The following is a 24080-nucleotide window of genomic DNA, read 5'->3' on the forward strand; positions in this document are numbered from 1 at the left end:
TCTTTTTGGCCACAAGGACAGGGTTGGAAACTCTGGGACTTTACATATTTCAGGACAGTAACTCTCCCAGTTCTTCCCTTAGTGACTGAATGGTCCAGGGCAACTGACTTTGTGAGAACTGAGAATCTAAATTAGTGCAAATTTAAACCTTTGACTGTATGTGAAGTGCTGCAGGGGATTCCAGTCAGCAAAGCAGATGCTGAGGGATCTCCCAGAGTGGATGGCGTTTGTTTACTGCTTGTAAGTTAAGGTGTCAAAAAAGGGGCTGGTTGCTGCCAGAGAAATGTAAGCTAAAAAAGGAAAATGCTAATCTCCTTCCAGACTAGCCCTGGCCCAATGCCAGGCCTATGTCATGACTGATCAAGCCTAAAGCTGTCAGCCTATTGCTGAAAAAAGCAGCTATCCAAGTGGCCCAGTCAGGGTGAAACTGAGTAACTAGTCAACAGGGGCTTGGAGCAGGTAAAAACTCACTTCCTATTGTTTTTTTTTTGAGATGGAGTCTCGCTCTGTCACCCAGTCTGGAGTGAAGTGGCATGATCTTGGCTCATTGCAACCACTACTTCCTGGATTCAAGCCATTCTCTGCCCCAGCCTCCTGAGTAGCTAGGATTACAGGTGCCCACCACCACTCCTGACTAATTTTTTGTGTTTTTAGTAGAGACGGGGTTTCACCATCTTGGTCAGGCTGGTCTTGAACTCCTGACATCATGATCCACCCTCCTCGGCCTCTCAAAGTGCTGGGATTACAGGCATGAGCCACTGCACCCGGCCACCCCCCAGCTCCTATCTTAAGGATGGGAAATTAACCTTAGTAAAATTCAAAGACCTGCACAAACTGTAAAATTTCTTGGCATCTTCTGGAATGCAGAGAAATAGTCCATTTTACTGAAGGCTAAGGCTAACATACTAGAACTTGCAACCCCCACACTAAAAAGGAGGCCCAGAAAAGTATTGGCTTGTTTGGATTCTGGAGACGTCATATTCCTCACTTGGGTAACATTTTACACCCTCTGCATGCAGTCACTAGAAAACACTGTGACTTTCACTGGGAGAGAAAGAGAGCATGGCTTCTGAACAAGCTGAACAAGCGGTGTAACTGGCCCTGGATCTAGGGCCCATGCGGAATGGGCAGTACAGCTGCAGGTAACTGTCCTAGATCACCATGCTAACTGGAGCCTTAGGCAGAAACAAGATGGGAAGAGGGTACCTTTCGGATTTTGGACCCAGAAACTGCCAGAGGCTGGCAAAGCTTAATGCCCTGTGGAGAAGCAATTGTTAGTTTGCTATTGAATTTGGTGAAAATGTAACACCTCTGCCTCAACCCTGGTGTTTTGTGTTTGTTTGTTTTTGTTTTGTTGAGACAGGGTTTCGGAGTCGCCCAGGCTGGAGTGCAAACGTTTAATTGGAAATAAAGAGGTTTGGGAAAAACAATACTGGGAAGATAACTGAATTCTGGCGCACACTACCATGGCCGCTGTTTTCCACGTTAATGCTCATGCGTCTCTGCTTTCTCTTGAAAGACTCTTTCATCAGCAGGAAGATCAACAGACCAAATTTTCCACCATAACCGCAAATGTGAATGTGGATGAATGGCCTTAAATGATTTCTTTCTCCTATAGCAGTTTGAAATTACTTGAAATTTGTTTCAAATTGAAAAAAAATAAAAAGAATGTGGATAAAAATAAAAGATAAAAAGGCTAGAAAATGACAAAAAATTACAAAATATATATGTAAATCTTGAGGGTCAAAAATAAATTTATTTACAAGGTTTCATTAAGATTAGCTTTAGTATTGGTAATGCACTATTACCAAAGTAAAAGTTTTCTTTTGAACAAAAATTTTATATTAATGTCATAGTGAAATACTTCTGTTCCCCTATTGAATACATGCAAAACGAGGGAGTGAGTTAAAAAGAATTTTCCCTTGCTCTGGGGCGGGCTTCGCTCAGCTGAGGGAGGAAGCCCCGCCTGAAAATGCGGCAACTTAGGTTACTTTCTCCACTCGGTCCGGAGTCTGATCACATCTTGTCACTCAGGGCCTGAGGGGGCGGGGCCTTAAACAGTATCCAATCAGGGATGTTGGGCTGGGAACCGTTCAATCAGGCACGTAAGCTGGAGCCGAGAGGAAGGCTTCCGGGTTTGGCGCGGCCTTTGTCTCTTGCTGCCGCTGGAGCTCCGGGTCCCGTCTTCGCTGCTCTGTGACCTCTGCTCCGAGACACCCAGCCTCGTGGCCCTGTGACCTGCAGGTATTGGGAGATCCGCAGCTAAGACGCCGGGACCCCCTGGAAGCCTAGAAATGGTGAGAGTGCCGGTCCGACATCCCGAGAGAGAAGAGGGACGGGTTGGAACCGGTTGGAAGTGGCCGTGGCGGACTCAGGCTCCCGCGGTCCGCTCCACAATCTCCTCCCCGAATTCTCCTTGCCCAGCTCGGCCTCAGCCCCTTCAGCCATAAGATGGCGGCTGCGCTGACTGCGGGCCCGTAGTCCTCTCTCTTCCCTGCGCAGGGACCGTTTCCTGGCCTGGAAGCTCTCTGGGCAGCACTGCACCCAGCGCGGCATCTCTTTCGGATTGTGCAGGGATCACGGGAGCGTCCTCAGCAGAGAATCCTGACTCGGGGTGCGGGTTGATGAGTGGGAAGAGCTTTGGTCCGTGAGGTTCACAGCTTTGCTTTTCTCGATCCCGCCGGGAGCGGTGGCTCATAATCCCAGCACTTTGGGAGACGGAGGGGGCGGATTACTTGAGATCAGGACTTATTAGGTCAACTAAGTTTCTCTTCAAAGACTCAACTTCCTGGTCACAAGTTGTAAAAGTTGTAAATCAACCCTACCCCTTCTCCTTCCGCCTTCTCCATTTCTCGAAAAACCGCGCATTTACTCTATCTGGAAAAAGTTTGATTCTAAGCCAACCGAGATCAGCCTAGATTGTGCGGGCTGACCCCAGCCAGTGGAGAAGGACACAGAAACAGGAACTTTGTTACGGTTAAAAACCCTTTCCTGGGCCCGGCACTGTGGCTGTAACCTGTAGTCCCAGCACTTTGAGAGGCAGGCCCAGGCCGAGGCGGGGCGGGGGAGGGGAATGCAGTGAGCCCAGATCTGGCCACTGCACTCCAACCTGGCAGAAGAGTGAGACTCCCTCTCATAAAAACAAAGCAAAACAAAACACCCTTCCTGGGTGGGCACGGTGGCTGACACCTGTAATCCCAGCACTTTGGGAGACAGAGGCAGGCGGATCATGAGGTCAGGAGTTATAGGCTAGCCTGGCCAGCATGTTGAAACACCATCTCTACTAAAAATACAAAAATATAACCTCTGCCTTCCGGGTTCAAGTGATTCTCCTACTTCAGCCTTAGGAGTAGCTGGAATTACAGGCATGTGCCATTACACCCAGCTAATTTAGTGTTTTTGGTAGAGACGGGTTTCTCCATGTTGGTCAGGCTGGTCTGGAACTCCCGACCTCAGGCCCTGAATCAGGGTCTTTGTTGACTCTGGGTGTTGTCAGAATTCAAATGTTATACAATAAGTTGATGTTGGAGCATTGCTTGATGTTCAGCAAACCATACAGATTTGGTGCCAGAAAACATGTCAGGGAGACCTGACCTGGAATAAAACTCTTAAGTGTTTGGAAATGGATGGCTCTGCTCTCCTGTACACAGGCTGTCACACTACCCATTGTCCTGTGATTCCAGGTCTTCTCTCAGGGTGATAGAGTTCTGGAAACTTGAGGAAAGGACCTCTGAAAAAAAAAAAATAATAATAATAAAATGGGCCGGGCGCGATGGCTCACGGCTATAATCCCAGCACTTTGGGAGGCCGAGGCGGGTGGATCACGAGGTCAAGAGATCGAGACCATCCTGGTCAACATGGTGAAACCCCGTCTCTACTAAAAATACAAAAATTAGCTGGGCATGGTGGCATGTGCCTGTAGTCCTAGCTACTCGGGAGGCTGAGGCAGGAGAGTTGCTTGAACCCAGAAGGTGGAGGTTGCGGTGAGCCGAGATCGTGCCATTGCACTCCAGCCTGGGTAACAACAGCGAAACTCCATCTAAAAAATAGTAATAATAAAAAATAAAATGAAAGGAAAGGACCTGTGATGACAGACCCCCTTTTTTCGCAGCTGCCACCACAGGATTCCCACCCATTCACACACACACACAGTAGACATTGACGTGTCCACACTCCTCCCAAGACTAGGCACCACCCTCTGGAACTTTGATCCTAGTGGTTCTTGCTGAAAACCCAGAAGTGTCTACAAGTCTCCTGGCATATCCCCTCCCCCAGGCACTGAATCTGCAGCAGCAACCTGTGTTGTCCAAGCTGGGATTCTGGACCTCCTGCTCATAATCCTGTTTATAATCTCATCTGCCTGCGTGCACACAGAAATAAATCAGAGTACAGCCCCACCTGGGCCACTATCTGTGGGAAAAATGAATCCTTTCACCTGCACTGCAGTCTCTACCACCCAGGGATTTTTTTTTTTTCTATTAGCTTTTATTATAGGTTTGGGGTACACGTGGATTTGTTATACAGGAAAAATTATGTCATGGGGATCTTGTGTGCCGATTATTTTGACACCGAGGTTCTACCCATGGCACGAAACAGGTCTGTTTTCTCATCCCCTTGGTCCTCCCACCCTGCATCCTCAACTAGGCTTCAGTGTCTGTTGCTCCCTTTTGTGTTCATGTGTTTTGATTATTTAGCTGTTAGAAATAATAACGTGCATTTAGTTTGCTGTTTCTGCATTAGTTTTCTTGGCTTACTGCAACCTCTGTCTCTTGGGTTCAAGCAGTTGTCCTGCCTCGGCCTCTTGAGTAGCTGAAATTAACCACTCCTGGCTAATTTTGCATTTTTAGTAGAGATGGGGTTTCTCAGTGTTGGTCAAGCTGGTCTCAAATTCCCGACCTCAGATGATCCACCTGCCTCGGCCTCCAAAAGTGCTGGAATTATAGGCATCAGACACCACACCTGGGCTCTGCATTAGTTTTCTGAGGAAAATGGTCTCCAGCATCATTGATGTTATTGTAAAGGACGTGATTATGTTTTTTTATGACCACAGAATATTCCATGATGTTTATGGGCCATATATGTATTTTTTACTAATTCTTTTATTTTATTTTTGGAGATAGTGTCTCACTTACTGCCCCGACTAGAGTGTCGTGGCATGATATTGGCTTACTTTAGCCTCAGCCTCCCAGGCTCAAGCAGTTTCTCTACTTCATCCTCCCAAGTAGCTGGGAGCATTACTACACCTGGCCAGTTTTTTTTTTTTGTATTTTTTGTTGAGACTAGATATTGTCATGTTGCCCAGGCTGGTCTCAAAATTCTAAGCTCAGGCATTCCACTTACCTCAGCCTCCCAAAGTGCTAAAATCCCAGGCATGAGCCACCACATCTGACCATACCATATTTTCTTTATCCAGTCCACTGATAGGCATTTAGGGCCTGTCCACGTCTTTGCTACTGTGAATAGTGCTGTAATGAACATGCATGTGGATGTGTCTTTATAATGAAATAATGTCTATTTCTTTGGGTGTATACCCAATTATCAACTCCCTGGATCAAATGATAATTCTGTTTTTAGTTCCCTGAGGAATCGCTACACTTCTTTTTTTTTTTAACAAAAAGCCGTTGGCTTGGATTTTTATTTATTTATTTATTTTGAGACGGAGTTTTGCTCTTGTTGCCCAGGGTGGAGTGCAATGGCACGATGTCAGCTCACCGCAACCTCTGCCTCCCAGGTTCAAGCGATTCTCCTGCCTCAGCCTCCTGAGTAGCTGGAATGACAGGCATGTGTCACCATGTCTGATTAATTTTGTATTTTTAGTAGAGACGGGGTTTCTCCATATTGGGCGGGCTGGTCTGGAACTCCTGACCTCAGGGGATTCACCTGCCTCAGCCTGCCAAAGTGCTGGGATTACAGGCATGAGCCACACCACCCGGCATGCCACACTGCTTTTTTTTACAATTCTCGAACTAATTTATCAAACACCAACAGAGTATACGCATTCTTTTTTCTCTGCAACCTTGCCAGCATCTGTTATTTTTTGACTTTTTAAAAATAGCCATTCTAACTGGTGTGAGGTGGTATCTCATTGTGTTTTTTTATTTTTAATTTCTCCAATGATGAACGATGATCTTTTTTTTATATGCTTGTTAGCTACATTTATGTCTTCTTTTGAAAAGCATCTGTTCATATTTTTTGCCTTATGTCATGTTAAAAATTCCGCCCATGGCCACTTGGTAAAACTGTGTGTGTTTTTCAGAGACCATTGGAATTTATGGATGTGGCCGTAGAATTCTCCCTGGAGGAGTGGCATTGCTTGGACACTGCACAGCGGAATCTGTATAGGGATGTGATGTTGGAAAACTACAGAAACCTGGTCTTCCTTGGTGAGGATAACTTGAATACACAATACATAATATACCCTAAATGTTTTCGTTCTCTTTTTTTTATAGAATGTTTTTTAATAATTAATTCTTTGCATAAAAGAGTTTCAGAAGCCCTTTTTCTAAAATATATTCAGAATTTGTTCATTTAGAAAAGAATTTCTTTGGCTGGGCGCGGTGTCTCATGCCTGTAATCCAAGCACTTTGGAGGCCAAGGAGGGCGGATCACCTGAGGTCGGGAGTTCAAGACCAGCCTGACCAACATGGGGAAACCCTGTCTTAAAAAAATTAATTAATTAAAAAAAATAGAAAATATATATATATATATATTTTTTTTTGAGATGGAGTTTCGCTCTTGTTACCCAGGCTGGAGTGCAATGGCACGATCTTGGCTCACCGCAACCTCCACCTTCTGGGTTCAAGCAGTTCTCCTGCCTCAGCCTCCCGAGTAGCTGGGACTGCAGGCACGCACCACCATGCCCAGCTAATTTTTGTATTTTTAGTAGAGACGGAGTTTCACCTTGTTGACCAGGATGGTCTCGATCTCTTGACCTCGTGATCCACCCGCCTAGGCCTCCCCAAGTTCTGGGATTACAGGCATGAGCCACCACGCCCAGCCTAGAAAAGAATTTCTTTAAGACGTTTCATCTTAATCTAAACTTACCAAATTGTGGAGTTGAGGTGTATTCTTCAGTCTAAATTAGTGGTAATTCCAGCAATTAGGTGACATAAAATATTGTTGCCCCTACCTGAAAATCTAATTGCCACCACCAATTTTTGATTCAGTAGTACCAGGTAGTAAAATTGGAAAATCCACAAGCAGGGCTGGGCATGGTGGCTCACACCTGTAATCCCAGCACTTTGGGAGGCTGAGGCAGGCAGATCACCTGAGGTCAGGAGTTTGAAACCAGGCTGACCAACATGGTGAAACTTCATCTCTAACAAAAATACAGAATTAGCCAGGCATGGTGGTGCACACCTGTAATCCCAGGTACTCTGGAAGCTGAGGCAGGAGAATTGCTTGAACCCAGGAGGCAGAGGTTGTGGTGAGCCGAGATTGTGCCATTGCACTCCAGCCTGGGCAACAAGAGTGATACTTCCTCTCTAAAAAATAAAAAAAGACAACTACAAGTTCAAAGTATTTTCTAAATATTTAGAAATTTCTGTTATTAATTAGTATTAGTATTTTGGTATTAATTTACTAGAATATTTTATCACATCCTCTCTGAGCACATTACTAGCTTGTAAGTGGAGAACATGAGCCAGATTCATGTTATTTAATAAAACAGGTATTGCTGTCTCTGAGCCAGACCTGATCACCCGTCTGGAGAAAGGAAAAAAACCTTTGACTGTGAAGAGACATGAGATGATTGCGACACCCCCAGGTAGGTACAAGTGAAAATGAATACAACACAGGACACCCAATAAGAGGTCCCAAGGTCAAAGAGAAAGCCAGCCCTTAAAATGTGATGTGGGAAGCTGTGTGCCAAAGAAAACGCTTCTGGGCAGCTGATTTCTTTTTTTTTTTTTAATTTTGCTCTCACAAAGGGACATTTTCTGTCTAGGCTTTTAAGTTCTCTAAAGATTCTACTTTTCTTTTCATGAGCTTCCTTGAAGGTTACAGTGAGAACCAAAGTCCTCTTCATGGCATATAAGAAACTGCATAATCTGGCTGCTTTTTTATTGTTTTGGGGACACACAAATGTCTGCATGATTTTTAGAAACGAAAACTATTTTTTAAGTCTTCTTTTGCATCAAGACTGAAATGTGTGAGAGTAGTAGTTTCTGTAACATTCTTTTTGTTTATTATTCTGAACAGTTCATTGTGTTTTTATTGCCATATTGTTTGGAAACATACTTTGAAATTGTAAGTATGATATCCTTCTGCTTTGTAGTTTTTACTCAAGATTGCTTTAGCTAGTCAAAGTTGATTTTAGTTTCATGTAAATTTTAGAATTATATTTTTCATTTCTATGAAAAAATACCACTGTAGTTTTCACAGGAAGTTTATTGAATATATAGATCACTTTGAATAATACGGCAATTAAATAATATGTGTCTTTTTTTTTTTTTTTTTTTACATAAGATGGGGTTTCACCATGATGGCCAGGCTGGTCTTGAACTCCTGACCACTGGTGAGCCACCCACCTCGGCCTCCCAAAGTGCTATGATTTCAAGTGTGAGCCACCATGCCCGGCCAATATGTATTCTTTCAGTGCATAGATACAAACTATTTTAAAATTGATTTGGACCTTCTCTAATTTTTTTCATTGATTAGTTATGTTGTAAAGGTTCTTTACCTCCTTGTCTAATTTTCTCCTCAGAAATTTATTATTTAATGCTATAGTAAATAAGATTTTTTTTTACATTTTTAATTTCTATTTTTTCTTTCTTCCTTTATTTGATCAGATAGTTTAAGTGTATGAAACCATACATATACTTGTATGTTAATTTCCTATATTGCTATTTGCTGAGTGTATTTATTATTTTAAATAGGTTTTAATATACTGTTTGTTTTTTTCATATATGATTATATGATCTAAAAACAGCAACTTTTTACTTATTTTTCTTCGGTTTCCATAGATCTTTTTATTTCTTTGAGTAATTAATCTGCCACATACTTAGAATAGAAGCATTGACAATGAGCACAATATAGTTTGTATTGGTGTCTGAATTTGATGGCGCAAGCACCTCTTCAAGTTTTTTTTTTTTTTTTTTTTTTTTTTTTTTTGAGGCGGAGTTTCGCTCTTGTTACCCAGCCTGGAGTGCAATGGCACGATCTCGGCTCACCGCAACCTCTGCCTCCTCGGTTCAGGCAATTCTCCTGCCTCAGCCTCCTGAGTAGCTGGGATTGCAGGCACACGCCACCATGCCCAGCTAATTTTTTGTATTTTGAGTGGAGACGGGGTTTCACCATATTGACCAGGATGGTCTCAATCTCTTGACCTCGTGATCCACCCGCCTCAGCCTCCCAAAGTGCTGGGATTACAGGCTTGAGCCACTGTGCCCAACCTAAGACTATTCTTAGCTTTTTAAGTTGGATTACTGAAGTTTCATTTTGTGTAACAACAGCGTATATGTAAAACGCAAAAAGTAACTTCTTTTTTTTAAAATGCTTATTAAGAGTTTCTCATTAGACTCCTGTATTTATAATTATATTGCATATTCTCTAAAATTTTACTGCCACACAGTGCATGCTAATCATTCGAAATACCTGTATTTGATGAGTTCACGCTAACAGTAAAATATTGCAGTTACCTACAAAATTTTTTTCCTTTTTTTTTTGAGACGGAGTCTCACTGTTGTTACCCAGACCGGAGTGCAATGACACGATCTCAGCTCACCACAACCTCTGCCTCCTGGGTTCAAGCAATTACCCTGCCTCAGCCTCCCGAGTAACTGGGACTACAGGTGCGCACCACCATGCCCAGCTAAGTTTTGTATTTTTAGTAGAGAACGGTGTTTCACCTTGTTGACCAGGATGATCTTGATCTCTTGACTTCGTGATCCAACCGCCTCGGCCTCCCAAAGTACTGGGATTATAGGCGTGAGCCACCGCGCCCGGCCCACAATTTCTGTTTTTGTTTTTTTGAGATGGAGTCACCCTCTGTCACCCAGGCTGGAGTACAGTGGTGCCATATTGGCTCACTGCAACCTCCACCTCCTGGGTTCAAGCAGTTCTCATGCCTTAGTTCCCAAGTAGCTGGGATTACAGGTGTGTGCCACCATGCCTAATTTTTGTATTTTTAGTACAGATGGGGTTTTACCACATTGGCCAGGCTTGTCTTCAATGCCTGACCTCTGGTAATTTGCCCACCTTGGCCTCCCAAAGTGCTGGGATTACAGGTGTGAGCCATTGCACCTGGCCTAGGTGTAGGTTTCCTTGCCCCAGTTAATTGTGTCTGTTGGTTTTACTTGAGTGTTATATTTTTAGACAAGTTGCAATTCTGTTTGTATGTTTTAAGTCAATTTGAGATTTAATTAAGAGATAAATTATGTATATTTATCACAATCAGATTATATTTGTATGTGTGTTTATAAATATGCCCCCAATTTTGGACATGGCCTATCTTATATTCTTTCTTAGCTGATTTTTGATGGTAGTTTTATCTGGTCTAAGTGAGTAGTTATAGAGATAGTCTGATTTTCGCCATGTGTATAACTATGTTATGAATACATATTTTTAGTGAGAGAAACTTTGGTGATTTGAAGGTAATTTTCAAAAAAAAGTATAATCCTGGATTTATTTTAGTTTTTCTTTAAAAACATTGTTTATATACACATAACATAAAATGTACCATTTTAAATCTATTGAAGTGTACATTTCAGGGTGAGGTGTGATTGTGGCTTTTGTCTATAATACCAGGATTTTTTTGGGCCAAGACAGGAGGATTCCTGGAGCCCAAATGTTTAAGACCATCCTGGGCAACATATGGAGACCCCTCTCTATAAAAATATGTAATAATAACAAGGCATGGTGGTGTGCCACTGTGGCCCCAGCTACTTGGGAGATTAGTGGGGATTCAAAATTGTGCCACTATACTCCAGCTTTGGTGAGAGAGAGAGAGACCCTGTTTCAAAAAGAAAAAAAAAAAACTGTTCATTTCAGGCATGTTAAGTATATTCAAATTATTATGCAAAAGACTTCTGGAAACTTTACATCTTGGAAAACTAAAACTCAATACCCATTAAGTAACAACTGCTCATATTACCCTCTCCAGCCCTTGACAGACAAACCTTCCACTTTCTGTTTTTATAATTTTGGCTACTTAAGATATCTCATATAGGTGAAATGATACAGTATCCATAATTTTGTTACTGGATTAATTCAGGTGACATAATATTCTCAATCCTACAATGTAACAAGAGTGTTATTTTTAAGGTAGAACAATATTCCATTGTACATATATGGGACATATTTTGATATCTTTATAAATCAAGAGACATCTGGGTTGCTTCAGCCTTTTGGCTTTTGTGAATACTGATACAATAAGCATGGATCTTCGAATATGTCTTCTACATCCTGTGTTGCATTCTTTTTTGTTTTCTGAGATGGAGTCTCCCTTTGTCACCCAGGCTGGAATCTCAGCTCACTGCAGCATCTATCTCCTGGGTTCAAGCGATTCTCCTGCTTCAGCCTCCCAAGTAGCTGGGATTACAGGCTCCCACCACCACACCCAGCTAACTTTCTGTATTGTTTTATTTATTTATTTATTTTTTGAGTCGGAGTTTCGCTCTTGTTACCCAGGCTGGAGTGCAATGGTGTGATCTCGGCTCACCGCAACCTCCGCACCTCCTGGGTTCAGGTAATTCTCCTGCCTCAGCCTCCCAAGTAGCTGGGATTATAGGCACGCGCCACCATGCCCAGCTAATTTTTTGTATTTCTAGTTGAGACGGGGTTTCACCATGTTGACCAGGATGGTCTCGATCTCTTGACCTCGTGATCCACCCGCCTCGGCCTCCCAAAGTGCTGGAATTACAGGCGTGAGCCACCGCACCCGGCCTACTTTCTGTATTTTTAGTAGAGACGGGGTTTCATCATGTTGGCCAGGTTGGTCTCAAGCTCCTGACCTCAGGTGATCTGCCCACCTTGGCCTTCACATGTCTAGGATCACAGGCTTGAGTCACTCCACTGGCCTGTGTTACACATTTTGGATATATGTATACAAATGAAGAACATTGACAACATTTTGAAATAACAGCTGCACCTGTGTTTTCCACCAGCAGTCCACATGACTTCCATGTTTATTGTATCATCTTTGGTGTTTTTAAAAAGATTTGTAGTGGCCATTCTAATGGGTGTGAGGTGATTTTGTTTGTGATTGTGGGTTGTTTTTTTTTTTTTTCCTCTACAAATTAGTAACTTTATGTGATTTTTTTCAAATGGCATCTCACTTTGTCACCCAGGGTGGAGTGCAGTCGCATGATCTCAGCTCACTGCAACCTCCACCTCCTGAGTTCAAGTGATTCTCCTACCTCAGCCTCCTGGGTAGCTGGGACAACAGGCGCCCGCCACCATACCCAGATAATTTTTGTATTTTTAGTAGAGACGGGGTTTCACCATGTTGCCCAGGATGGTCTTGATCCCTTGACTTCGTGATCTCCCCACCTCGGCGTCTTAAAATGCTGGGATTACAGGTGTGAGCCACCATACCAGGCACCTTTTTTCTTTTAAGAATATTTTCTGGGTTTTTTTTTTTTTTTTTTTGTATTTTTTTATCTCCACTATTTATTTAATAATTTATTTTTGTATCTGAGGTGGAGACTTTTTCTGTTGCCCTGCCTGGAGTGCAGTGGTGCAATCTCGGCTCACTGCAACCTCTGCCTCCTGGTTTAAGTGATTCTCCTCCCTAAGCCTCGTGAGTAGCTGGGATTACAGGTGCCTGCCACTGCCCCTCGCTACTATTTTTGTACTTTTTGGTAGAGATGGGATTTCATTGTTGGCCAGCTGATCTTGAACTGCTGACCTGAAATGATCCACTTGGTCTCCCAAAGTGCTGGGATTACAAGCATGAGCCACAGTTCCTAGCCTATTTTATTTTATTTTTGAGACACTCTTGTTCTGTTGCCCAGGCTGAAGTGCAGTGGTACAGTCTCCACTCACTACAGTCTTCCCGTCCCAGGTTCAAGCAATTCAGGTGTTTGAACCTCCCAAGTAGCTGGGATTACAGCCTCATGTCACCACACCCAGCTAATTTTTGTATTGCTAGTAGATACAGGGTTTCACCATGTTGTCAGGCTGGTCTCAAACTCCTGACCGCATGTGATTTTTCCACCTTGGCCTCCCAGTGTTGGAATTACAGGAATGAGCCACCAAGCCTGGCCTGTTCCGTTTATTCCTAAATTTTTAATTGCTTTATATACTTTTTATGATTGCTTTTGAAAATTGTATCATTCTCTTCATATCATGGGAGACATTGAGTGTCTAAAAAAGTCCCTAAAAACCAGAAACAAAGATGTGCCAATGTTTCTTGTGTGTGTTTTTTTTTTTAAAGAAACCAGTAGTTGGCAATTAACATTTGTGTGTGTGTGTGTGACAGAGTCTCACTCTGTTACCTAGGCTGGAGTGCAGTGGCATGATCGAGGCTCACTACAATCTCTGCCTCCACAGTTCAAGCAATTCTTCTGCCTCAGCCTCCCAACTAGGTAGGATTACAGGTACTTGTTACCATGTCTGCTAATGTTTTGTATTTTTTGTAGAGATAGGGTTTCACCATGTTGGTCGGGCTTGTCTTAAACTCCAGTGTTGTTCATCCAATGTGCTGGGATTACAGGCATGAGCCATCATGTGTGGCTGGCAATGTACTTTTTTATTTTTTAAGACAGAGTCTCACTCTGTCCCCCAGGCTGGAGTGCAGTGGCGCAATCTCAGCTCATTGCAACCTGTGCCTCCTAGGCTCAAGCAATTCTCTGCCTCAGCCTCCGGAGTAGCTGGAATCACAGGTGCTCACAACAACACCTCAGTAATTTTTTGTATTTTTAGTAGAGACGAGGTTTCACCATCTTGGCCAGGTTGCTCTTCAACTCCTGACCTCAGGAGCCATGCACGTCAGACTCCCAAAGTGCTGGGACTGCAGGAATGAGCCACCCCACCCAGCCACAATTTACTTTTAAAGGCACGATATTATGTGGGAGAGGAAGAAGAGCTGTGTTGGGTATAAGAAACAGACTTTTCTTTTTCTTCTGTGTGGCTCTTTGTGCTCACCTGGGGCCGTTCACACACTTATCACATTTATAAATTTTTTACAAATGTATTTCGGTCAGTATGTTTTTGTTACATTTATATGTCCAGGAAAAAATTTCAGCTTGTGGTATTTTGCTATGTCATCTTGCTTAAGCAGTTTGTATAATTATACATTACATTTGTAAAGTGTACTTAATCTGAGTCTAGCAATTGAAGTCACATGTTTTTATTGTTTCTTTCAGTTATGCGTTCTCATTTTGCCAAAGACCTTTGGCCAGAGCAGAGCACAAAAGATTCTTTCCAAAAAGTGGTACTGAGAAGATATGATAAATATAGACATGACAATTTACAGATAAAAAATGGCTGTGAAAGTGTGGATGAGGCTAAGATGCACGACAGAGTTTATAATGGACTTAACCAAAGTTTGACAAGTACCCAGAGTAAAATATTTCAATGTGATAAATATGTGAAAGTCTTTCATGAATTTTCAAATTCAAACAGACAAAAGGTAAGACATACTGGGGAAAAAAATTTCAAATATATAGAACGTGGCAAGGGTATTAACCAGTCCTTAACCCTTACTACACATAAGAAAGTTTATACTGGAATGAAACCCTACAAATGTGAAGAATGTGGTAAAGCCTTCAGCTGGTCCTCACATCTTAATATACATAAGATAATTCATACTGGAGAGAAACCCTACAAATGTGAAGAATGTGGCAAAGCTTTCTACCGATCCTCAAACCTTAATACACATAAGATAATTCATACTGGAGAAAAGCCTTACAAATGTGAAGAATGTGGCAAGGCCTTTAAGCACTCCTCTAGCCTTAATACACATAAGATAATTCATTCTGGAGAGAAACCCTACAAATGTAAAGAATGTGGCAAAACCTTTAAGCACTCCTCTAGCCTTAGTACCCATAAGATAATTCATACTGGAGAGAAACCCTACAAATGTGAAGAATGTGGCACAGCCTTTAGGCAGTCCTCAAACCTTACTATTCATAAGAGAATTCATACCGGAGAGAACCCCTATAAATGTGAAGAATGTGGCAAAGCCTTTAGGCAGTCCTCAAACCTTACTACACATAAGAAAATTCACACTGGTGAGAAACCTTATAAATGTGAAGAATGTGGCAAAGCCTTTAAGAACTTATCACACCTTACTACACATAAGATGATTCACACTGGAGAAAAACCCTACAAATGTGAAGAATGTGGCAAAGCCTTTAAGCGCTCCTCTCAACTTACTACACATAAGAGAATTCATGTTGGAGAGAAACCCTACATAGTGAAGAATGTGGAAAATCTTATAAATGTTCCTCAACCCTTAAAAATCAATCATAAGATAATTCATACTGGAGGAGAAACCCCATAAATGTGATGAATGAGGAATAGCCTTTAACCAGCCCTCAACTCTTACTAAATATGAGAATTTACGTGAAACATAAACCTTACAAATATAAAGAATGTGACAAGTTTTTTAAGTAGGTTCTCAACATGTATTACATATAATTCATACTGGACAGAAACCCTACAAGTGTGAAGAATGTGGCAAACAAGTTGTCAGTTCTTATCTTCTTTTTTTTTGAAATGGAGTTTCACTTTTGTCACAGAGGCTGGAGTGCAATGGCACAATGTTGGTTCATTGCAACCTCTGTCTCCTTGGTTCAAGCCATTCTCCTGCCTCAGCCTCTCCAGTAGCTGGGATTACAGGTGCCCACAACCATGCCCAGCTAATTTGTGTACTTATGATAGAGATGCTGTTTTGCCATATTTCCAGACTGGTCTCAAACTCCTGACCTCAGATAATCCAGCACCTCAGCCTCCTAAAGTGCTGGGATTACAGGCATGAGCCACCACACTTGGCCACAAGTTTTCAATTCTTAAGAGACGTGTTGGAATTCACTCAAAGTGGTGGCAGAGATATTAAGGGAAAATATTAGAAATAGTTACAGTGAGATGTTTGCATAGTTTCAGTACAAGTTTTGGCTGGAGGCAGCCAGAACCCCCTTTATGTTTAGTGAATAAGGAAAGCAAATAGCTGGGCCGGGCGTGGTGGCTCAAGCCTGTAATCTCAACACTGTGGGATGCCGAGGCAGGTGGATCACGAGGTCAAGAGATCGAGGCCATCCTGGCCAACATGGTGAAACCCCGTCTCTATTAAAAATACAAAAATGAGCTGGGCATGGTGGTGCGCACCTGTAATCCCAGCTACTCAGGAGGCTGAGGCAGGAGAATTGCTTGAAGCCAGGAGGCGGAGGTTGCAGTGAGCCGAGATGGGGACAGGGGGAGACTCTCTCAAAAAAGAAAGAAAAGAAAAAAAGGAAATAGCTAGGGAATAGGGAGTTCATCTGAATACTTTGTTTACTCAATAACCTGTAATCACTCTGGGTGTCCTTCTGAAAGAGGGGAGGTCGACCAGGGAGATTACCCGTTAATGGTGTTTACTCGGCATTGGTAACTGCTTTAATCATTCATAAAACCTTTCTTGTAACGATGTTAATTATCCACAAGCGTGTTGACTTGGAATCTGTTATTAAATCTATACTGAATAAATGTGAGAAGGAACAACCGGTGGTTGTCATTGAGATGCGATTGCTCATTTTCTCTCTGTGTGAGCAGCTCACAATCCCTCAGCTCAACTCATACACTATTCTGTGAGTGTATTTATCTGTTGCTGAGTCAGGGTCTGCAGGACAGACCCCCGCAGTGTGTTGACTCCGATGTGACAATGGTGATAATTCATGCTGAAGAGGAACTCTGCAAACCTTAAAGATGTGACAGTGCTTTTGTCAACACCTCCAACTTTTCTATACATTCAAAAAATTATAGGCTTGGCACAGTGGCTCATGCTTGTAATCGCAGCACATTGGGAGGCTGAGGCGGGTGGATCACAAGGTCAGGAGATCGAGACCAACCTGGTCAACATGGTGAAACCCCTTGTCTACCAAAAATGCAAAAAGTAGCTGGACGTAGTGGTGCATGCCTGTAATCTCAGCTACTGGGGAGGCTGAGGCAGGAGAATCGCTTGCACCAGGGAATCGGGGGGTGCAGTGAGCCAAATCATGCACTCCAGCCTGGTGACAGAGGGAGACTCCATCTCAAAACAAAGTTGTAGGGAACTCTAGAAATGTATAAAACGTGACAAAGCCTTTATGGTTACCACACTTGATTTTAGGTAAGATAATTCACACTGGCAAAACTACAAATGTCAAGAATGTGGCAAAACTTAATCCATGCTTACACCTTATTTCACAGGAAGGCTATTATCCTTGAGAAGAATTGTACAAATATAAATAATGGAAAAGCTATTAAGGCCTACTCACATCTTAACATAAGGTTCATAGTTGATAAAAGCATTGAAAATGCAATTGTCGATAAAAGCATTGAAAGTGCAATTATTGTCAAAAAATCTTTCTGAAAATAAAAGCCTTTAATGTTAAGAGTATTTTTTTGTAAAGGAAATGGGAAGGCTGGCACTGATTGCCCAGCCCCAAGCACCCGCCGGAAAAAGCATTCTTAGGAACCATTATAAATATAAAGAGGGAGGGCTGGGCGCGGTGGCTCACGCCTGTAATCCCAGCACTTTGGAAGGCCGAGGTGGGTGGATCACGAGGTCAAGAGATCGAGACCATCCTGGTCAACAAGGTGAAACCCCGTCTCTACTGAAAATACAAAAAATTAGCTGGGCATGGTGGCGCATGCCTGTAGTCCCAGCTACTCAGGAGGCTGAGGGAGAATTGCCTGAACCCAGGAGGCGGAGGTTGCGGTGAGCCAAGATCGCCCCATTGCACTCCAGCCTGGGTAACGAGCAAAACTCGGTCTCAAAAAAAAATTTTTTTTTTTTAAAAAGGGATGGCTGCCAAATTAAATGTGATCGTTTATGCACATCAGCTGTGAAAAGATTATTGATAATGAAAAATAAGATGCACCATGGCTCACGCCTGTATTTCCAACACTTTGGGAGGCTTAAGTGGGCAGATTGTTAGGTCAAGACCATCCTGGTGAGCATGATGAAACCCCATCTCTACTAAAAGTAAAAAATAATCAGCTGGTTTTAATTTTTGTATTTTTAGCAGACACAGCGTTTTACCACGTTGTCCAGGCTGGTCTTGGACCTCTGGACTGAGGTGATCCGTGTGCCCTGGCCTTCCAAAGTGCTTGTAATACAAGCGTGAGCCATCATGTCTGGCCTAAAATAAAATATTTCATAATCAAACTTAAGTGTATGTCCCTCCCTCAGGCTTCTGAACTTTGAGCTACCCTCAGTCCGAGTCAACTTACGACCCCAATTTGTGTTTCTCCTGAAAGCATGCCGACTTCAGTTACAACATTCTCTGATCTAAAATCTGACTTTTTCACCTGCCATGTCATTCTCCCCTCATATCCTTTTCCTTTCTAATCTTGTTTGTTCCTCCCTAGAAGAGAAAGCTGTTTTTCTGCCTACATTTTTGCAAGCCATAAAGATCTTATAGTTAGTTGGTACTTCCTCATGTTGCAATACGTTTTAGGAATTCTTTTTTTTTTTTTTTTTGAGACGGAGTTTCGCTCTTGTTACCCAGGCTGGAGTGCAATGGCACGATCTCGGCTCACCCCAACGTCCGCCTTCTGGGTTCAAGCAATTCTCCTGCCTCAGCCTCCCGAGTAGCTGGGACTACAGGCGTGCACCACCATGCCCAGCTAATTTTTGTATTTTTAGTAGAGACGGGGTTTCACCATGTTGACCACGACGGTCTCGATCTCTTGACCTCATGATCCACCCGCCTCGGCCTCCCAAAGTGCTGGGATTACAGGCGTGAGCCACCACGCCAAGCCAAGGCACAGATACTTTTTATAATACAGTGTGAGGGGATTATTCTTTGTTTCTCATGGGAAATATTTACAAACAGAAAACATTTTTCAATAGTGTTATGCCATCCTTTTTATAAAATGATTAATTGAGGAACAGGGGGTTCACCTGAGGCCCTGCTTAGGACACATGTGAAAAATGCCAGGGAAAATGAGTCCCCTGTGGAGTTCGAAAATAAGTAAATGGCAGTAAATTAGACTGAGGAGGCTCTAGGCCCCAGATTCCTACTTCTAAAAAAACAAAAAAACAAAAGTAAACTCAAGTGCATCTTTTGGTAAATTACTACATTAGAGGAAACAAAATTCAGGCTTAAACAACTGCCAATTAAGCTCTGATGACATAACCAGGCCATTTCCACCTTGATTGTACTAATTAAGAAACTGTGACTACACCAGCCCATTATGGAATTTGGTTTTCTTCATCATGTACCTTATAAATGTCTTTTCTTCGAGTCCCTCCTATGGACAACCACTACAAACTAGCTGGGTGCTCTGCAATTCTTGAATCACTCTGATTAATTTGTTTGATATTTTTATGGTGACTCCCATAATTTTTTTTTTTTTATGTAAACTGCTTTCACTCAGCCAAGCCTGAAAGTACTTACAGAACCAGGAGGAAAGCATCTATACTGATTCTATGTACACTTTTGGGGTGGCATGTACATTTGAAAAACTTTCGACTGAACATATTATTATTACTTTTTGAGATAGAGTTTCACTCGTTACCCAGGCTGGAGTGAAATGATGCAATCTTGGCTCACTGCAACCTCTGCTTCCCAGGTTCAAGCGATTCTCCTGCCTCAGCCTCCCAAGTAGCTGGGATTACAGGCAAGCAACACCACACCCAGCTATTTTTTTTTTTTTTAATAGAGACAGGGTTTCACCATGTTGTTCAGGCTGGTCTCAAACTCCTGACCTCAGGTGATCCACCCATCTCCGCCTCCCAAAGTGCTGGAATCACAGGCATGAGGCAGCGCACCCAGCCAGACATCTTATTAATAGTAGCAAAGGTCAAGACCTTGTTCACAAGGAGTTAATCACCCAAGTATTATATAATCTTCAGTTGGCAGAATAAATAGCTGTTGTCCATGTCCCTAGGCACCAAAAAGGCTTTTGAGAGTTGGGGAAATAACCTAACAGATGAGATAGTCAAACAGGCTGCTTCTTCATCTAAAATGCCTATTTTTTTTTTTTTTTTTTTGAGACAGCGTTTCGCTCTTGTCACCCAGGCTGGAATGCAATGGTGTGATCTCGGCTCACCGCAACCTCCGCCTCCTGGGTTCAGGCAATTCTCCTGCCTCAGCCTCCTGAGTAGCTGGGATTACAGGCACGTGCCACTATGCTCAGCTAATTTTTTGTATTTTTAGTAGAGACCATGTTGTTTCACCATGTTGGCCAGGATGGTCTCGATCTCTTGACCTCGTGATCCACCTGCCTTGGCCTCCCAAAGTGCCAGGATTACAGGCGTGAGCGACCACGCCCGGCCTAAAATACCTATTTTTTACTTAACTCCTTGTCTTCCTCACTGTTACAATCCCTATTTTCTCTAATGTAGAGAAAGATAAATTAATAAGAATAGGAGCCAAAGAAAACGAAAATAAAATAGGTGTTACCAGATCAAAGAGAAATGCTAAGCAAACCCCTCCTGAGGGAAGCCCTGTCCCACCTGCATCAAGGGACTCATCGGGGACCCCAGGCCCTGTGTAATGCAGTCCTCAGAGTTTATCGATTCATAGGAATTTATACCTTAACCAAACAGGTTACAGACAGTTACCTAATATGCAAGAAAACTAATAAATAAACTGTAAAGAAATTATCTCTTGGGAGAAGAAATCCAGACGTAAGGCCATTCCCAAGTATCCAAATTGTTTACACAAAGATGCCTCCAATAAGCCATCTAAAATGCTCACTAGTAATAGTAGGTCACCTCACTCAATGGGTCAAAGCTATTCCCTTTCCAAATACAACAGCCAATAATGTAGTTAAGACATCAATTAAAAATATAAAGGCCGGGCGTGGTGGCTCACGCCTCGCCTATAATCCCAGCACTTTGGGAGGCAGAGGCGGGTGGACACGAGGTCAAGAGATCGAAACCATCCTGGTCAACATGGTGAAACCCCGTCTCTACTAAAAATACAAAAAATTAGCTGGGCATGGTGGCGTGTGCCTGTAATCCCAGATACTTAGGAGGCTGAGGCAGGAGAATTGCCTGAACCCAGGAGGCGGAAGTTGCGGTGAGCCGAGATCGCGCCATTGCACTCCAGCCTGGGTAAAAAGAGTGAAATTCGGTCTCATAAAAGAAAAAAAATATATATATATCCCAGGTTTGGGCTAATACAAAATATTAATTCAGACAACAGAACCCATTTCACCACATAAATCATTAAAAAGCTATCCCAAACACTAGACTTTAGATGGGAATATTTTACTCCTTGGCACCTGCCTTCATCAAGAAAAATAAAAAGAATAAATCACACCCTAAAGAACCACCTAACCAAGTTAGCTTTAGAGACTCAGTTACCATGGACCAAATAGTTTTCTATTCTGTTAAAATTATCTGACCTGCCCCTCAAAAAAATATTGGTCTTTCCCATTATAAAATGCTCTATGAAATGCCTTATTTAGACTCCACTTCTAGCATTCTCAACATTTAAAACAAAAAAATCCATTTCTTTTTTTTTAATTGAATTTTAGGTTTTGGGGTACATGTGAAGAACATGTAAGATTGTTGCATAGGTACACACATGGCAGTGTGATTTGCTGCCTTCCTCTCCTTCATCTATATCTGGCATTTCTCCCCATGCTATCTCTCCCCAACTCCCCACCCCCCGCTGTCCCTCCTGTATTCCCCCCAACAGACCCCAGTGTGTAGTGCTCCCCTCCCTGTGTCCATGTGTTCTCATTGTTCAACACCCACCTATGAGTGAGAACATGCGGTGTTTGATTTTCTGTTCTTGTGTCAGTTTGCTGAGAATGATGGTTTCCAGGTTGATCGATGTCCCTACAAAGGACACAAACTCATCGTTTTTGATGGCTGCATAATATTCCACGGTGTATATGTGCCATATTTTCCCTGTCCAGTCTATCATCAATGGGCATTTGGGTTGGTTCCAGGTCTTTGCTATTGTAAACTGTACTGCAATGAACATTCGTGTGATGTGTCCTTATAGAAGAACGATTTATAATCCTTTGGATATATACCCATTAATGGGATTGCTGGGTCAAATGGAATTTCTATTTCTAGGTCCACAAAAAATCTATTTCTTAAAAATTATTTTTCTTTTTCTTCTCTTTTTTTTTTTTTTTTTTTTTAAATGAAGATGGGGTTTCACCATGTTGGTCAGGCTGGTCTTGAACTCCCAACCTCAGGTGATCTGCCCGCCTTGGCTTCCAAAGTGTTTGGATTACAGGTATGAGCTACCACGCCCGGCCCACTTTTTCTTCTCTTAAAACCAAAGGTCTCCTAACACAAGCACCACGCACGACTGGAGTTCCCAGCACATCAAAACCAGCCTGGGGATCCATCCTCATCAAAAGCTGGAGAGAGAAAAAACTCAAACCAGCCTGAAAGGGACCCTACCAAGTTCTCCTAAATCCTGAAACCACAGTTTGAACAACACCTGTGTCAAAAAAGTGCCACTCCCTCCAGATCATGGGCCCTAGTTTTAGGGGAGAAACCTACCACACTAAAGCTGAAAAAAGTTTAGCTCTCTTTCATTTTCTTTTTTTTTGAGACGGAGTTTCACTCTTGTTACCCAGGCTGGAGTGCAATGGCGCAATCTCGGTTCTCTGCAACCTCCGCCTCCTGGGTTCAGGCAATTCTCCTGCCTCAGCCTCCTGAGTAGCTGGGATTACAGGCACACGCCACCATGCCCAGCTAATTTTTTGTATTTTTAGTAGAGACAGGGTTTCACCATGTTGACCAGGATGGTCTCGATCTCTTTACCTCGTGATCCACCTGCCTCGGCCTCCCAAAGTGCTGGGATTACAGCTTGAGCCACCACACCCAGCTTAGCTCTCTTTCAACTGTTCTATTAATCCTTCTTCTTTTCCTCTTCGATTGCTAATCCTCTGGTTATTAATGTAATTAGGTTGGGTTCACCTTAAACCTCACCTTTAATGCTTGCCTTGTTATGCCTTGTGAAAATCTCCGGAGTGAAAAACAGCTCTCAGCCTCAGAGAATTATCTCTGTACATTTTAGACGGGAGACTTCCCCTATCTTGACTCCTGTTTTTTTTTTTGTTTTTTTTTTTTTTTTGACAAATGTGAAAAAAGCCTGTCACAGCTGGAGTGATGATTTATGAACAACTGAATATCAGGGATGGACCTCATCAGCAGGTGGTTGTATGTCCTTAAAGCCATACATTCACTTTGCTAAAGAAAACACCCCTTTCAATTGCTAGTTTAACCAATGTAATGTACGAGAAATTTCTATTCTTTTTTTTTTTTTGAGACTGAGTTTCGCTGTTGTTACCCAGGCTGGAGTGCAATGGCACGATCTCAGCTCACCGCAACCTCCGCCTTCTGGGTTCAAGCAATTCTCCTGCCTCAGCCTCCCGAGTACCTGGGACTGCAGGCACGCACCACCATGCCCAGCTAATTTTTGTATTTTTAATAGAGACAAAGTTTCACCTTGTTGACCAGGAGGGTCTCGATCTCTTGACCTCTTGATCCACCCACCTTGGCCTCCCAAAGTGCTGGGATTATAGGCATGAGCCACCGCACCCGGCCCTAATAGCTGCAGGATTTAAATCAACATTTCCATGGGTAACTATTAATAAAAATGTAGATTATAATATTCAGAGACCAGAAAAAAAAATGTAGATTAAATTATATCTATTATAATCAACAACAGTTTATTTAATTACACCAAAGATGCTGTCAAAGAAATAGCTGGCCAATTCAGGCCTACTAGCCAGGTAACTGAGAGAGACAAAATCGCCCTAGACATAATAGGAGCTAAAAATGGAGGAGTTTGTGTTACAATTAAAACTCAGTGTACCATCTTTATCTCAAACAATACTGCCCCCCACTTGGAACATAACAAGGACCTTACAAGGACTTACCACTTTCTCGAATGAATTAGCTAAAAATTCTGGAGTCACTAACTGCTTTTTAGAACGGCTAGAGAGGTGGCTAAGTAAATAAAAAAAAATCGCTG

The 24080-nt window shown here is 42.6% G+C and overlaps 1 protein-coding gene across 5 annotated transcripts; it reads left to right on the plus strand.

The window, feature by feature from the left end:
• Nucleotides 1-2133: 2133 nt before the first annotated feature.
• LOC100397636 (uncharacterized) lies at nt 2134-16638 on the plus strand. Of its 5 annotated transcripts, none has more exons than XM_017969090.4 (5): nt 2134-2297; nt 6257-6383; nt 7670-7765; nt 9669-9791; nt 14307-16638. In XM_017969090.4, the coding sequence occupies exons 1-5, from the start codon at nt 2295-2297 to the stop codon at nt 15443-15445; spliced, it is 1488 nt and encodes a 495-aa protein (XP_017824579.1). In that variant the 5' UTR covers nt 2134-2294; the 3' UTR covers nt 15446-16638. The 5 variants fall into 5 exon arrangements, with proteins under 5 accessions (XP_017824579.1, XP_035141333.1, XP_035141334.1 ...); XM_035285442.3 differs by having other exon boundaries at nt 2134-2244; XM_078361916.1 differs by lacking the exon at nt 2134-2297 and adding an exon at nt 2443-2643.
• The last annotated feature ends 7442 nt before the right edge of the window (nt 16639-24080 follow it).

This window comes from Callithrix jacchus, chromosome 22 (assembly GCF_049354715.1).
Source record: "Callithrix jacchus isolate 240 chromosome 22, calJac240_pri, whole genome shotgun sequence".
NCBI lineage: Eukaryota > Metazoa > Chordata > Mammalia > Primates > Cebidae > Callithrix > Callithrix jacchus.